The sequence below is a fragment of the Neolamprologus brichardi genome, chromosome 5, assembly GCF_056152115.1.
Source record: "Neolamprologus brichardi isolate AB-2024 chromosome 5, ASM5615211v1, whole genome shotgun sequence".
NCBI classification, from domain to species: Eukaryota; Metazoa; Chordata; class Actinopteri; order Cichliformes; family Cichlidae; genus Neolamprologus; species Neolamprologus brichardi.
In genome coordinates this window covers 25,987,327-26,004,164 of record NC_142108.1, presented here as the reverse complement: position 1 = coordinate 26,004,164, position 16,838 = coordinate 25,987,327, and the positions used below count along the sequence as shown (strand labels likewise).

General features: G+C 37.6%; 1 protein-coding gene across 1 annotated transcript; it reads left to right on the top strand.

The window, feature by feature from the left end:
* Positions 1 to 7,732: 7,732 nt before the first annotated feature.
* nmur3 (neuromedin U receptor 3) lies at positions 7,733 to 14,606 on the top strand. The gene is made up of 3 exons (XM_006782907.3): positions 7,733 to 7,808; positions 9,123 to 10,056; positions 13,905 to 14,606. The coding sequence occupies exons 1-3, from the start codon at positions 7,794 to 7,796 to the stop codon at positions 14,333 to 14,335; spliced, it is 1,380 nt and encodes a 459-aa protein (XP_006782970.2). The 5' UTR covers positions 7,733 to 7,793; the 3' UTR covers positions 14,336 to 14,606.
* The last annotated feature ends 2,232 nt before the right edge of the window (positions 14,607 to 16,838 follow it).

The window sequence follows — 16,838 nt, the reverse complement described above, 5'->3', positions numbered from 1 at the left end:
TTTCCAAAAAGAACTTGACCACAGAACAGTTTTCCACTTAGATGCGATGCTTTTTTTTGCTTGAACACATAGATTTGATGATATTATTGTACTGTAGATGACGAGGTATTTGGTCTCTTTATTAAAGGACATTATTCTGAAATAGTTTCACAATTATTTTTTGCTGATTGATAAAATTGCATCATTACTTCTGAGAAACTCAGCCTCTCTAAGATGCTCTCATTTTACCCAACCATGTTGTTAACCTGTCGCCAGTTACTTGGAAATTGTTCCTCCAGCCATTTCTTTTTATTACCATTTAATTTTTCAGCCTTTTTCAGTCGAAATCTGTCATGAAACTGTAAAATGTCTTTGTTTAAACATGCTATCTTTTCTATTATGGGTTTATGAGATTTGCAAATCATTGCCTTGTATTGTTAGTTACATTTAGCACAGTGTCCCAACGTTTGGGGAATTGTAGCTGCAAAAGAGCATGTAAGAGCACCCAGATTTCCAGAGTTTTTTGTTGGACACTTCGACACCACCTTGTTAACTGCTGTATGATAATAACTAATATATATTTAGTTATAGATATCACACAGCTGTCATGCTTTCCAAACAGTTGCTTTTGTGGAGGTGTATGCAGTTAATATTACAACCTGAACGTGCTGTGCCCTCTGTTGGCAACTTCAAGTGTCAAGGGCAACAATTGTTTTTCTCTCCAGCTGGGATATCATCTGAGAGACCACTCAAATCCTGTGAGACAATCGAAATAGGTGCACCTAGATTAGTGGATGAAAAGAAAAAAACAGGTTATTATCTCACATGGCACTGAAAATAATTGGAAATGATTGCAGTACGCATGAAAGAAAGATATTTTTTATTTGTTTCTTTTATTGTGGTGAAGTTTTTTTTTAGCGTAGCATCTTTTCAGCTAGAAATAATAGCAGTGATTCAGTGCTTTATCAAAGGCTATAGACGACATCATCTGGCTCTTGTTATGATGTGACTGTGTAGAAAAAACACTGTGCTTTGTGTAGAACATTGCCTTTTATGAAAATTATAATGAATTTTTTAAGGTTGAATTGAATACTTATTCGTGCTGTAATTGTTCATTCACATGTCATCTGTAGCTTCATCTTCTTTATTTTAAGTTGAGCCAAAACAAATATATTTTTTTAATAACTATTAGATTATAGCTGAATTACAAATACAGACTACAAGTGTTGGGTGAGGTTTCATAAAAGGATTTGGCTTGGTATTTCTGTGCTGCCATCTTTGATCAGCGATATTATTCAGGAAGGGCTTTTGGTGGAATTCTTTACTTACATTAAGGGTTGCACTTTTCCCCAGATGCCTCCATTTGTTGTACAAGTGATCCAGAAATATTACATTGCACTAAGTTGCAGTGTGGTATTTTAAAACCTTATATATTTAGGATTATGCTCGGTACAGAAGTGTAATAATGAAGCTAGATCTTCATGTTCTTCATCCCTGCAACTGGTGCAAATTACTTTTTTGCTATAACAATATGTCAGACGGATAATTTAAAGGTTGTCACCAAGAGATAATCACTGCAGCTCTCCAGGAGCTTTCCAGCTGAAACCACATGACTATTGTTGTTTTTTGGACTTTTTCTGATTGACCATCTCAGTGCTCTGAAGTGTGGCCACAGCAGGCAGCTGTTTTGAACAAAAAAGGTATAAAAGCACTCAACAGTGAATAGCAGACAGACAAAATTACCAACTGGCAAGTGAGCACATGTGGAGCATGGAGCTGCCAATAAGCCAAATGTTTCCCTCAGGAATTGGAGGAGAACACAAAACACATCTTAAGGTGGCCATAAACAGAATCTGAACCCTGTCAGGAACTGTCTAGTGACTTGGGTTTTGGAAAAAATGACCAATAATCTGGGACGTCCAGTGTAGCCAGCTAGAAACCTGAAAACCTAAACTGTTACTTCATTGTTTTTAGATTGCATTTGAGCAAATACAGTCTCTCTCTAACTCTCTAAAGAGGCTGTTTACCTGGATGCAAACAAAGCCTTTTCCCGCTCTCATAAAGCAAGAGCTGGTGTATTTAGAAGCCCATTAATTATAAATAACTATAAGTGTTTTCAAGTAGGTTTTAACAGAATACCTAAACTAAAAACAGCAGTGTTGGTGGTGTTATGGATTTAAAAATGGCATAGACAAGCAATTTTATTGTGTGTACTTTGAGCAAAGAGAGTGTGTCACCACATGGAATAATAGAGAAAGCCATACAGGGACTGAATAAGAATCACAATTTCCTGCATACGACTTAAAAGAATAATAGTCTTTAAGGATCGAATGAAATTGAAGTAAGAAGGTCATTCAGTTGATTACAGTGTCGCTGAAATATTTATACATAGCATTGCAGCATTTAGTCTATTTAAAATGGACACCAAAAAGTTGACAGAGCAGATTAGTGCACATTCTGTTTTGGTGATGGTGGTAATCCTTCGTTCCAAACTGAGAACAGAAAAGCCTGATGTATTATGTATGAATGGATGCTCCTGAATTGATTGAGCTTGTGCATATAACCTTGCTGTCAGAAAGAGCTGGAAGCAGACCCAAGCGTGCCTAAGTTAAGGGCGTGTAAAGTTTTGAACGAGGTGAGTGCAGGTTGTAGAGGTTCTTCATTTATTTAATGTTCATTGTTTTTATTTGTCTTCAGTTACACAGTTCGTCTCTTGTAAAATCACTTTATTTGATGATATTTGCATAATGACACACACACAAAAACAATGATGATCACGTGTAAGCTGGTTCCTTTATTTCTTTGGGAACATTGTCTGTGTAAGAAAAGGGTTTTCAAACAGCAGAATCAGTATGTGAAGAACCTGCTGAGAGCATTTAAGGTGGTGCCACAAGATGTCACAGTTGGGTTTGAATTTCCCAAAAGAGCAGATTGAATCTACCATTTCAAATTTTAAATGCTTACATTTATTCATGAAAACAACTTTGACTTTATTACACAGCATATATTCATACAAGCATCCAAGAGTATTTGCCAGAAGCCATTGGCATCACTGCGATACAGACAAGCTATCCTTTCATGCCTCAATGCAGCAGCAGTCATGGCATTATTGTAAACTGGGAGTTACTGTCTCAGTCCTGTATTAAAGTGTGTGTGTGTGTGTTTGTGTGTGTGTGGATGGCAGGCGATTTTCCCCAAGCAATCACTAGAGAACTAATATCCTGTATTATGGAATGTTAATTTTAAGTTAAGTGCAAGATGAGTGCACGAGTCCTTACTCTACAAGTTTACAAGTGTAATAATTTGTTAAACTTACATTATTTTTGCTGCCTGATAATGTAAATTATCAGCCACCGACCTATGAATCATTCAAGAATAAAAAAGGCGCTGAACTTCAGGGATGCACCAGTGTTGTGCCCTCACATAAGAGGGAATTTAGCAAAGAACCAATTTGACATTTTATCTGTAGGCACTTTGTTACTAGCAGCCAGTCACAAAAAACTAATTTTCCCTCATAATGTGTTGAAACTGCAAAAAATGCAAAAAAATATGATACAATTTGACACGGCATAATAGTATTTTTGCATGAACATGATGGTTCCCAAAGAGCTATTAGCCAAAAAGAAGAAGTGACAGACCTAAAAAAGCTTTTAATAGCAGGTGTCTGAAAGTCATGTCCTTAAGAAAAAGGATGAGGTGCATCTGGCCCTTAAACTGATTTAGTTTAACTAAAGATTAATCAGAAATAATCTCAGCCAGGGGCTGGCTGTCAACAAGCCATTCTTATAAAAGGAAACGGGGAGAAAAAGCTGAGTTATGCTGAATTTGCAAGAACTGGTATGAAAATCTGTGGCAAAAGGCCTTTTGGAGTAAAATTGAAAAAATGAGAAGGTTTTGTTTTGTTTCAACCCATCATCAGTAGCTACAGGAGAGATGCAACAGTGAGTGTCTACAGTTATCTACAGGGTGGGGGAGGCTCTGCTGTATTTTGGCTCTGCATTTCAGCTAGTGGTGTTGGGATCTTGTCAAAATTGATGAATAGCATCAGATTCTGATCCACTTTGCAGTACCACCTGGAAAGCATCTGACTGAAAGTGGCTTCATTTTTCAGCATGATCTCAAACACTCTGCCAATGCAAGTGGATAGAAGAAACACACAATGGAACACTATCAGTCATTGACTGGCCTCCCCAGAGTCCAGACCTCAACATTGTTGAAGCATTGTTGTCTGCTCTCCTCTGTAGTTTGCGTTTTGTCTTGCTTATTTTCAGCTTTGGTCTGTTGGTGATTACTGTGTGATGGGTCCTTGGGTTCGTGTTAGCATTACCACCTGCCTCACGTTACTCATCATCATAAAAACAGGAAGTCTCCACAAAATTTTAGTTGTACACAAAACTCAACCAGACAGATGGGTTTAGTAATAACTTATAAATCACTAAACATCACACATACCAGCTTTAATTATGTCAGGAGTGTGAGAATGAAAATTAGCTACTGCAAAGCACACAGTATCTTCCAGACACTATTTGAAACCTAATTTTCAGATGCACTTCTGTTAGATGCGCTGAGGAAAGTATTTTACCCACAGGCACTTAAAATTCTGCCCGACATGCTTTTAAACATTTTGTACTTCCACACAGTTTGACCACAGGACAAACAACTCAGTCTTCACCGAGGTATAAACATAGGCCTAGGCATTGTGAAACAGTTGTTTTGGACGGCCTTAATAAGACAGCGGGTGTTCTATAATAATAACAATAATGGATTGCATTTATATAGCGCTTTTCGGGACCTCAAAGCGCTTTACAATACCACTATTCATTCACTCTCACATTCATTCATTGGTGCATTCTATAATAATGACATTTTACTATAATTATTTAGTCAAAATGTCACTTAACGCATCAGGAGGCTGTTTACAACATTAAAGCTAACAGGGCAGGATTGCTTGCTGGACAAGTTCAAAACTCAAAAAGTCCTTACAACTTTTCTATGCAACCTTCACACTTAAGGCTGGGTCATGGCGTCTGAGAGCTGTTACCTAAGACATGCTGTTGAACCATGTCACAAATCAGTTGTTGTTGTTTTTTCCCAGCTGAATAGGAAGGTGGACTTTGAAAAGCAGGCTCTCATAGCATGGGAGAAGAAGAAAAAGTGACAGAAAAAGCCATCACTGGCTTTCAAGAGGAATCACTGCAGCAAGCAAAAATGGTTTAAATGCCCATTTAAGCACTTCATTCAGCAACATAAAAACAGTAGAGTGGCAAGAGTGACATGTCCCCATGAAAATTAAGCCAGGTCAGTTGTTATTTTTATAGGTGATTTTCATGACCACAAAAAAAATAATAATTAGTTGGTCTAAGTGTTTATTTTAGAAAAGCAAAGCTGTTCACGGGGTGCTAACAAACTAATAAATATGTGTAACAAAACAAAGGAGTAAAGGAGCTGCAAAGATTTATACCTTTACACATGATTAAATTCTATTTTCACAGTAAGAGTTAAAGAAAAAATGTTAGAAATAAGATTTAAAAACGTTACAGTAAGTTATGTAGGCTTCTATTTAAATCTAGCTTTGATATAAGCACACAGACCCTCTCTTTGTTTCAATTTAAGTTAATCTCACAGGAAAATGTCATCTCCCTGGATCACAGATGTTATGTATAAAGCTTTGGGGTCTGAAGATTGAAACCAGTGCAAAAAGTGCTTTAAACCTCTATTTTTTCTAATGGAAACTCTTTGGGTTATGAAAAAACGTATGTCTGAATAGAAATCTACAGAGAAAATCACACTTTTCCACGCTTGTCTATGACCTCAATTTTGTGTATTACTTTAAGGTCTCAACTGGTAGTTTCAGGTGCTATTAAATACAACATCTTGCTGTGCATTAAAATGAAAATGATGATCGCCACTAGAGTCAAAAATAAGGATAAAGACGGGAATGCTCCACAGCAGACAAGTCACTACCATATAAGCATGTTCTCTGCCTCTGTTTTTGGGTTGCTTTAGCTTCCTCCTCCTGTCCAAATATATGTATGCTGATTACACATTGGCTGTAGGTGTAGTTGTGAGCATGAATGGTTGACTATCTTTCCATGTTAGCTCTGTAATGGCCTGACTTTTACCCAATGTCAGACAGTGTTCTGTCCCCATTGACTGACGGAGGCTAACAAGTTTTATAGCATGTGAATACGAGACTGGATCCAAATCTAGTTCTACTTTGATTTGCTTCTTCAACTCACACCTGTGCTTCAGTAAAAATAAGCTGCACATTCCATGAAGGATGGCTCGTGTAATAGTAAATTAGGTGAGCTATAAGAAGAATGTGCCTCGGGTTTACATTACAGCTGGTGAGCATAGAGGAACACTGAGAGAAAAGAAAAAGACGTGACTGCACTTCTGAATGAGGAACTCCAAACTGAGCTTGCCAGCTGAAACCCCTCACATAGTTCTAAACCATGGAAAATAAATCAAGGCCAGAACACATGTACAGATGCACTAACACAGCTTGGATAAGCCCCAGTGAGATATTTATTGGCTCTTGCATCCACATTAATTCAAGTTTTTACCTAACAAAGACAACAAATCAAATGATTTTCTTAGTTTCATGAGACAAAGTTGAACAGACTCCCTGTGTTGAATCATATCTGTTATTAACTTCTGTCTCTCTTCCACAGCATGTCTTTAATCCTGTCTTCCTTCTCTCACCCCAACCGGTCGCAGCAGATGGCCGCCCCTCCCTGAGCCTGGTTCTGCCTGAGGTTTCTTCCTGTTAAAAGGGAGTTTTTCCTTCCCACTGTCGCCAAAGTGCTTGCTCATAGGGGGTCATATGATTGTTGGGTTTTTCTCTGTATCTATGAAGCGCCTTGAGGCGACTTTTGTTGTGATTTGGCGCTATATAAATAAAATTGAATTGAATTGAATTGAATTGAACAACCTGATTTCTTTAGTATTTTTACATTTTAACTATGATTTTTATTACTATTATTGTTATCATTTCTAGCCTCATGTACTGGCTTTCCTTAAAGTGGGCAGAGTTGAATGACAATAAGGAAACATGAACTATTATCATTTTCACTGGCTCTCACTTTTTTGTTCCTTATTTATGCAGCCCTCTATGAAAGAAGGAATCATTTGTATCTGCTTGGAGCTTTATGCTAACTCATCTCTTTACAGTGGACCATTATGCAGAAATTTCAATTATATGCAATCCATAGACTCAGTGACGCAATCCTGAAACATAATTGTTCCTGCTGAAACAACCCCCTCTGCTGTCTCAAAAAAAATACACCGTTAACCCTTAAGTGCAAAAACAGAAGCAACCTTTAACAGTTATATTTCTTAATTCTAATGCCATAGAGTGCTACAGTAGATTATTACTGGATTATTAAGTGTAAAATTATAGATCCCCCCTTTCTTGGCGTTTTTTTTTATGAATGAAAGCTTACGCACGCCCTTCATGATTCAACCCTAATAGGCTAACCTAAATAAATAAATTAAGCAGATGTATGATCCCAGGAACGCCCCCCCCCCCCTCTCTCTTTCTCTCTCCCTCCCTCCCTCTCTCTCTCTGTGATGGGAACGTGGCTGCAGCGCATTTACAGTCCCTCCCCTCCCCTGTGGATCCTCCAAGTATCTCCTTTCCCCTCAACCACCGACCAGAAGCGTGTCAAACAACTTTTCATTCAGCATTAGGCTGATATATATATATATATATATATATATCGATATTTCAATTTGCTTCGTTTTTGCGCTATTTGATTCGTCATTCTCAATCATGAACGCACAGAGAGCGGATAGTCAGAAACGACTTGCAGATGAGCAGAATCAAGGTGAGAATTTATTTCTACTTTTACATTGAACTGTTGTTTTAGTTTTTGGGAAACTGTTTAGTTGGTTGTCTGCATCTAGTCTGCTTTTGATTTTTTTTTTTCCACTAGTGCTTGTAAGTATTTTAAAATGCACAATTAAGTCCGTTCAACTTAAATATCCAATTATTAATAAACGATTTTGCAATACGATTTAAAAACATTAAACACAATGTCACTGGAATCTTTTGTTAACTGCAGGCTGGTTATATTTCCTAATGGACATGTCAGATAAATATAATGTTCAACTCTATTTAACGTTAATTCTCATAATGCTGTCGATATCATATTAGTCCAATAACCTTGGAGTTGCCGAGTAACACATGAGATTTGGCCACATAATTAACCTTTGAGATGAAGTCATTAGCATCTCTCAGTGCAGTATGTGTAGTGGTAATTATCCCAAGCAGTCATCAGCTGATGAGAAAGAGTTTAGTAATATTATTTTGCCACTAAAAGCAATGATCTCCTGCAGAGGGAATCTGCAATCTGTAAAAAATTTATGATTTTTTTCTACCTATGCAGAAATGACAGAAAATTTTCTTTTTCTATAAGTCTGTGGGATTTCAATTCTTTATTGCTACTGCTATTTAAAATAGAAACAACAAAGTCTCTTTTAGCAAAATGATGCAAATACAAACAAGGATGTGTCATACCTACTTAACAAGCTTAAAGCTTCCTTTATTTGTTTGGAATTATACGCCACTGACATCATCACACTAATTAGTTTATTCACTGAAAAATCTTGGTTCACACACTGCCTGATGCATCTTAAGAAACATCTGTTGTTTGTTTTAGACATAAACGATGCCAAAAACCGAGCGATACAGGGAAAATAAGAGAATAATAGAAAATGCATGAGCGAAACAGAAACTGCATTAGGTTAATAGTTTTCCCACCCAGAATGAAAAAAAATGCTGCTGTTGTCATCTAATTGACTTTATTCTGATGAAGTTTTGATTCAAACTGATGGTCCCTTGAGGTTCTCTGAGGCGAAATGGAAATGTTTGCTTTTTCAGAAATATTATGGACAAAATCACTCAGAAATCCCCCAAAATGGCAACAATAATAACTGCCAAGCTTTTAGGTTAGATAAAATTAGGTCTCATGTTGTGTGAATTTATGCATTCGTCGAGAAGTTCTTCATTAAACAAGATGAAGAAATATTAAGCTTAAGTTTGACCCCAATAAGCAGCATCAAAGAGATGCTAAACAGAAAAAAAACCCTCTTCTGATCATGGCACTGTCTGTTTTATCTTCTTAATTTTCTTTTAATAGCAACACTCCAGCACTGAATACCCCAAGAAACCAGCAGAGGATGTTTTGACACCTTCATTTGTTCCTCCAGCCTTCCTCTCAACAATGGACCTCTTTTTGCAGGGATCCTCTTTAAACTTATCCTTATCAAAACTGCTCCACAATATCAGCATTCCTGTCAACGCCTCTGGGAATTATACTAACAACCAGTTCACAGAGGTCAACCTCTTGGAAATCCTAGGTCCGAAACGCTCTCCCTTTTTCTTCCCAGTGACCAGTGTTTACCTTCTCATCTTTCTCATTGGCTTGTCTGGAAATCTGCTCACATGTGCAGTGATTGCAAAGCATAAAAAAATGCGTAATCCTACAAACTTTTACCTTGTGAGCCTGGCTGTATCGGATCTTCTCGTGCTTTTGTTTGGCATGCCTCTGGAGATTTATGACCTGTGGCAGAACTATCCATTCCCCTTTGGTGAGGGTGGCTGCTACTTCAAAACGTTCCTGTTTGAAACTGTGTGCTTTGCCTCCATCCTTAACGTCACAGCTCTGAGTGTGGAGAGGTACATAGCTGTGGTATATCCACTCAAAACACGATACCTGTCGACTAACCAGCACGCTAAACGGGTCATCACCATTGTGTGGGTGGTTTCGATGATCTGTGCCATCCCCAACACCTCACTGCACGGCATCTTCTACCTGCCAGAGAGAATGGAGGAGTCAGCTATTTGCACTGTGCTGAAACCTTTGTGGATCTATAACCTGGTCATGCAAATCACAACTGTCTGCTTCTATTTTATACCCATGATGGTTATTAGCATGCTGTACTTAGTCATGGGCCTTCATTTGGGGAGAGAAAGGCGGCAGTCCAGTGGGAACCTGGGAAAGAACTGTTGCAGCACTCGAAGGAAGATGAGAGTGGAGAATGGCCGAAGGAGACAGGTCATCAAAATGCTCTGTGAGTTTTTTTTCCCTCTCTCTTCAAAAGGCAAGCATTGCTCTGTCATGCTGCTCTGACTTGAAAGCATATCTCCTCTAATCTGTATTGTCACTGCCAAGGCATGATCCCATAGACAAAACATGACGAAAACAGAGAGTAAATAATGACACAGGATTATCAGCAGTTTGGATGGATCATTAAGATTCCGAAGGGCTTCCTTTTCAGTTGCATCTCCTAATTCTGCAACTTGACAACAAATAGCTACAGCAAAAGCAAGACCCTTTTGCTGTAGCTATTTGTTTTTTGACATTGAGGAATTTCCCATTACATCCACCATCTACAGCAGGGGTGTCAAACTCAAATACACAGTGGGCCAAAATTCAAAACTGGAACAAAGTCGCGGGCTAACGTTAATATTTATTGAAATATATTTATTCCTCCAGATATAAGGATGAATCTTTTCTTATGGACTCAAACACGTTTCGCTGAAAAACTGAATATGGAACAAGCAAAGCTTAATACTAAACAATATATATATTAGCTGTATAATACCAGTAGGCCAGCTCTAATAGTAATTTGGTATGGCTTCGCGGGCCAAATGTAATTAGGCTGCGGGCCAAATTTGGCCCGCGGGCCAGAGTTTGACACCTATGATCTAAAGATTCTCACACTACGAATGGCAAAAATAATAACTGGCAAAAAATAGCATCAGGAGTCAATCTGAAAACCTATTTTCTGAACCAACTGGCAATTATTGCAAAGAGTAAATTATCCGAATATCCATTATGAACATAATTATCAGAGTGATAGTGGTAATGTCACAGGAAATGTCTGCATTTAAGCTTTTGTCATAGCTCCTCTCAGGAGTTTAGAGTGGATGTTGGTGATGCTATTCTCATTGTATTTGTACAGCCAGTCATAATTTCACAGTATAGAAATTAGTCGTTACTTTTTTGTTATGTTTTTATTTAAAAACCTGCAACAAGCAAACAAGCACCCCCACCCCCACCCCCCCATATATCATTAATTTCTAACTGATATTGCACCCTGAATCACAAATATCTAATATTTCAAGGCCTAAAGGTGAATTTTAAACTGCTTCTTTAGCTAACACACCGGTGATTTATTTAATGAAACGCTGAAAAATGAACTTATACCCTGACCTTTTCTGTACTTTTTGATATCCGTGCTGATATTTGCGAGTTAAATAAAAGCATATAACCAAATTTATAGCCATCATAACAACAAAAAAACATCTAACTGCCCCAGCTGCATACAAAATACCAGCAACACTTAAAAATAAAGACATTTCTTTATTCTTATCTTTGCATCTGTAGAGCAGCATATTACAAGAAGATATTTACCTCATATGTAGCACATTCCGTCTGAGAGTTATTTTTCCCAGACCTCTAAAAGCCAAATAAATTGCAGGAAACTTGTGGAGTTTTCTTCAAAACGAATAAAAGTTGTGTTTATGTTCAATGTTACAGTCCAAGGTGTGAAATGTAAATTCATGAGGCTTAATGGAAGTGCTGAACGCATGGCTTTTTCTTCTAAAGCATAACAGCTAGCTTCCTCTGCCTTTGTTGGCTCCGTGCAACACATCTCTCTGTGCAGTTTCTGTGCAACTGCATGAGAGATACAGAAAACAGGTGCAAAAACAAATAAATCCATAGCTGTCTAAAACATCACAGGGGACCTTTAAATTATGTTTTTCTTAAAAGAATCCCAACTGAAGATCTTTTAGAAATATTGATAAATTCACAAGAGGTTTGGGGGATGCTTTCTGGTTTCACTGCAGGTGGATTCCTTTATCAGGAATGTCATCTGTTCTGGAGAATGGGTGATAAAATTCAAATTAAAAAGAATAAATATGAAATGTATGATAAAAAAGATTGTGATTGTTTTGATTTGCACAGTTGATCAGACTGCTTCTGTCATCATCCTCCTTATCTTGTTCTTCTAGTCAAATAGTAATTTATAGTAAAATAACATTGGTTTTGTTTTTAACGTGTGTTTCCCATGTAAAGTAGCTGCAATACAATGACTTTCAGGAAAAATGACATGCATATTTTAGTTTTTAAAAAGGTTTAACATTTGCATCTATGAGCAGCTAACTCGATAAAAGCTCTTTAATTGATTTCCACTCACTATCAACAACTAAAAGCGCAGCAAGCTGAAAGCTACTTATTGGTCATCAAGCTGTATTTTCATACTGAACATCTTCACACATATACCCTGTGTTCTTGACAACAATTCCTGTTGTCAATTCATGCTGTTCAGCCAAACTTTGTTACCAAAGTTTCTCTTATATTACAGTAAAGATAAAGTTTCTAAACACATCAAACACATCAGCCTTGACTTAGTAAAACACACACGTAACAATTATGCAAAAACTGCACAGAGAAAAATATGGTTTCGCGGTCCAAGTATTTCACCCAGGATAAATATATCTTTAATGAAGAGCTGGAACAAGATGATAAAGAATATAAATATGATTCTTTAAAAAAAAAACTGTAAAATGCAGCATTTTATCCTAACCATGAAGCTTTAGACAAATGAAAAAGTTAAAATGCACTATGCGAATCACTGTAGTCTGGGAAAGAAAGAACAAAACCAAGTGCTAAATGCCATATTTATAAATGTAAATATCTTGGCAGTGTGTTGAGTGCCCCCAAACAAAGCTTGATGCCATATGCCCACGATCATAAAAAGCCAAACGCTGCCTGTGCCTGCTGGACCTCCTGCAGGGAGAGCCCCTGAGAGCATTATGCCTAGATTATTTGGCGAGGAATGTATTTGTGCTCCATCATCAAAAAATGCTGAACATTGTTTCTTGCACAGAATGAAGCATTTACATTGAGCTAAGAACAGTCATTAAACCCTAAAATTGATAAGACTTATAATACCTGTTTGAATTGGTTTCTAGTCTTATCTGTAAGCCAAGATGGTAGACTCTGTTAGGAGTCTACAATCTATGTCTTTGATATATTGTGGTTGCTGAAGTGCAGCATTTGCTAAACAAGAACTTCAGTTAAAGGATAATGATATGCTGAATTTCCATTTTTAAGAATCTCTTGACTCATTTGCCTTAAGGGCATCAATAAGCAATCTAACTTAACTAAATTACTTCACAATTACCACAAAGGTCATGAATACAGCTGTTTATCCGTCCTTCTTACGACCTCATTCTCATTCCTGGAGCATTAAACGCTGTCATTTTTTCAAAGCTGTTGACACAAGCTGTCTTTTGTCATTTATGGATGTTTAAAACAAACATGGTAAGAAAATATGAGCATATAGGTCCATTGCATAAGCATAGTAAGACTGATGTGGTCAGAAAGGAACATTTTAACATCAAAACATAATATGTTCCTAAACCTTATTTTCACCGTGCGGCCATTTTGGCTCACAAACTGGACCAAACAGGAGCCTACAAGCTGACAAATTCATAATGTCAGCAGCAATGACAGAATAAGAGTAATTTAAACCCTAGGGCAAGAACATGCTATTCTTTCAAGTTTCGCTAATGCAATGTGTGCAATAGCATGACACTGACTGAACACACCAGAACACCTAACTCTAGTCCATCCATATACAGCTGTTTTAAATGAAAATGAGAAGAAGAAGAAGAAATTCTCCACAAACCTGTGTACTCCTTTTAGAAACGTTTGTCTCAGTTTGTTTAAACAGGCTTTCAAATAAAGTTGAGGAGATAAATCATTTTATGGCTGGATCACTAACTATTGATAAGAACTCATAAACCGTAGAGTGGATTTTTATAAAGGACCACAAGCCAAAAAGTTTAATTTTAACATTCAAATCTGTTCTGCAAAAATAAATGTATTCATCATCTTTCTCTCCAGCAATCGTGGTGGCAGTGTTTGGAGTCTGCTGGGCACCCTTTCACATCGAGCGTCTCCTGTGGAGCTCTATCAGCCAGTGGACCGACTTGATGCACAACATTTATCAATATGTCCACATCCTGTCGGGCGTCTTCTTCTACCTCAGCTCTGCAGTCAACCCTATCATCTACAGCCTGCTCTCCACGCGGTTCAGAGAGTGTTTTCGAGAACTTGTTTGTTCCCAGGGGGAGGACAATAACTCTGTCAGAGACTCCCCTCCTTTTCCTAAAATTTTGCTGGATCCCTCCGTTGCAAGTTCAAGGGGTCAGGCCGAGGGGAAGGACTCTAATGCTTTCATCCCTTTGCTGTCTCCTAACATGACACTGAGTATGGACACTGAAATCCTCACATGTGCTTGTACAGACACAACATGCAAGACCTCTGTATTCTGACATTTTATTTGAACAAGCTAGAAAGCATCTGGTGCAGAAATATTGTAACCTGACAGGTTAACATTTTGGACCTTAGGTTTATTTGTTTCCAGAATTTGCTGACATGATGCTGTATGATGAATACTACCAGAAGAAAATGAGCTTAGCTTAGAACTGAGACTTGAAACAAATGAGGACAAGTAGGCTGTGTCATAATGTAATAAAACTGTCTTGTCTGCTTGTCTCTGACCCTTTTATTAACATTGGCTCATCTCAAAAGTAAAAAAGGTTCTAGTTGATGAGCCATGTAAACCCAAACGTTGCTTTCGTGTTGTATTTTAGTGCAAAGAGAAGAAAATAACAAAATCTACTGCAAAGTCATGACACTGGAAATGTAGGAATTTTTGGCAGTTAGGCTGATGAGACTATGGAGCATGATGTTATTGGGGACTGGACCCCCTGATGTTTAGTGATGGTGGAGGAAAAATATGGTTGATGAACACCATGAAGATGAGATTCACTGAAGAACCAGTCTGAGATTGAGATAGGGAGAAGCAATGCCTAAAGGGCACAGTGCCAGTGAGGATAGATAATAGGAACTACTGGCTGATTGGCTTGGAGAGCACAGATTTCACTGGAGAAGAGTAGTGTAGAGTAGTTTTTTAGAAGACCCCCCTTTCTTAAAATATCAAGATACCCTTAAAAATACATTGTAAGGGTAAAGGGCATATATTTGTTTTTTTAAATCTTTGAGAGCCAAGCTAACCGTCCCTCTATATTTACAGTCTTTAGTTGCTTAGCTTTCCTGTAGCTCCAGTATCATATTTAGCAGTAGTATTGTGGATATTCTCATATACTCCTAGCAAAGGATGTGGATAAGCATATTTTCCAGTATGTTTTGCTATTTTCTTAAACTTATTACATGTCACTAAAAAGCTTGGAAGTAAAATGATTATTTATCCTTTGTTTGAAGCTTTGAATAATTTTTGACAACAGTGCCTGCACATTTTACCTGCCGTCTTATTTTTTAACTGCTGTATGCCTTATGTCGGAAAGTGGAACATCAGATCGATCTGAACCAAATGATTACATGTTGTAATTGATATGTTGTACCTGAAAATTAACGTGATGCTAATTTGCAAAAAGAAGTAGTATATGTCTCTGTGTTTCAGTGGGACAAAGAATGTGATAATTTATTGTGAGCTGTTGCTAATGTTTTTGGGGGTTTTTTTTTCTCTTGTTGCATGGCCAGCCGGTAAGCTGTTATTCGCTGTGATTGCAAAAATGAAAACTGATTATGGCTATTGTGCAATGGCTAATTCAAAAGCAAAATAAATATTAAGCAGTCTATACATAGCTGTCACATGTTTGAACTATGTAAATGCTGGCAACACATTATTAGAGTGCTGTTATTTTGATTACGGAACCATGAAATTGAAGAGTTTATTCATCACCGTGATTGCATTATGAAATTTCTTTTTCCACAAAAGTTTATAGACCTAGTGTGGTTTGAACCAAAATAATAAGCTAGGACAGATTGACTGGTTGAATGTCTTGTGTCTTTAGAGTCACTAGTAAGTTGTCCTACTGCCCTTGTGTTGCTGGCCTAAATATATGGTAGTCTTTACCAATCCCACCACATATTACAGGCTGTATACCCACCTCACTTAGCAATAGAATATGTTATTCTTACCTTTTTGCTTATTATTTAGGTATTCTTGAATCAGTTCTCTCTTTTAGGCCCATTGGCCTCGCCGTTGGCTTTCCAGCAGGTGGTTTTCTGCGCTTTTTTGTTGTTTTGAGTGATTACTGTTGAAGCAGGGGCCCTCCATACATGCACGCACACACACACACACACACACCTCTAAATATACTGACAGCTGTTATTATAGTTGAGAATTTTTAGCATATTGGCCAAACCTTTCAGCAATGGTTGAGAATTGATGCATGGTATAATAGGTGTTTTGTTTTTTTGTTTTTTGTTTTAATTTTCCACTACACTGCACGAGTCAAATTATATTTTATGCGTTCCACTATTGATCAGAATAAGCTTTAATCCATCAGCTGTGACAACATTGAATTGAATAGCAGAATGGCAGTTCTGCAAGCCACAGCAGGATGAAATGGATACAGTAGGGAGATTTGCATTCACATTCACTCACTTTCACTCATTGGACTGGATGCTTGAACACTAAACAACATTTTCAGTACAGATTTCATTTCCATAAAATTCTCAGACATGCTGTCTAATACAAAACAAAATATCGGCCTTTGCATAATACGTTACTTTTGTCCTCTTGAATGTGTTATCTTCTCGCAGCATTTGGAGTGGAGTATTCATATTCATATTGGTGTTAGAGGTCGGTATGAATGAGTCCATTTTCAGGGATTATACAGAAAAGAGTCACACAGGCACCCAGAAGTGTTCCTGTCCTTAATCGCCTCTTATTGTGGAGCAAAAACAATTTGTACCTTAGTGACATGTCGGTGCTTGTTTGTTGCTTTTAACCCAGCAGTTTCAAAT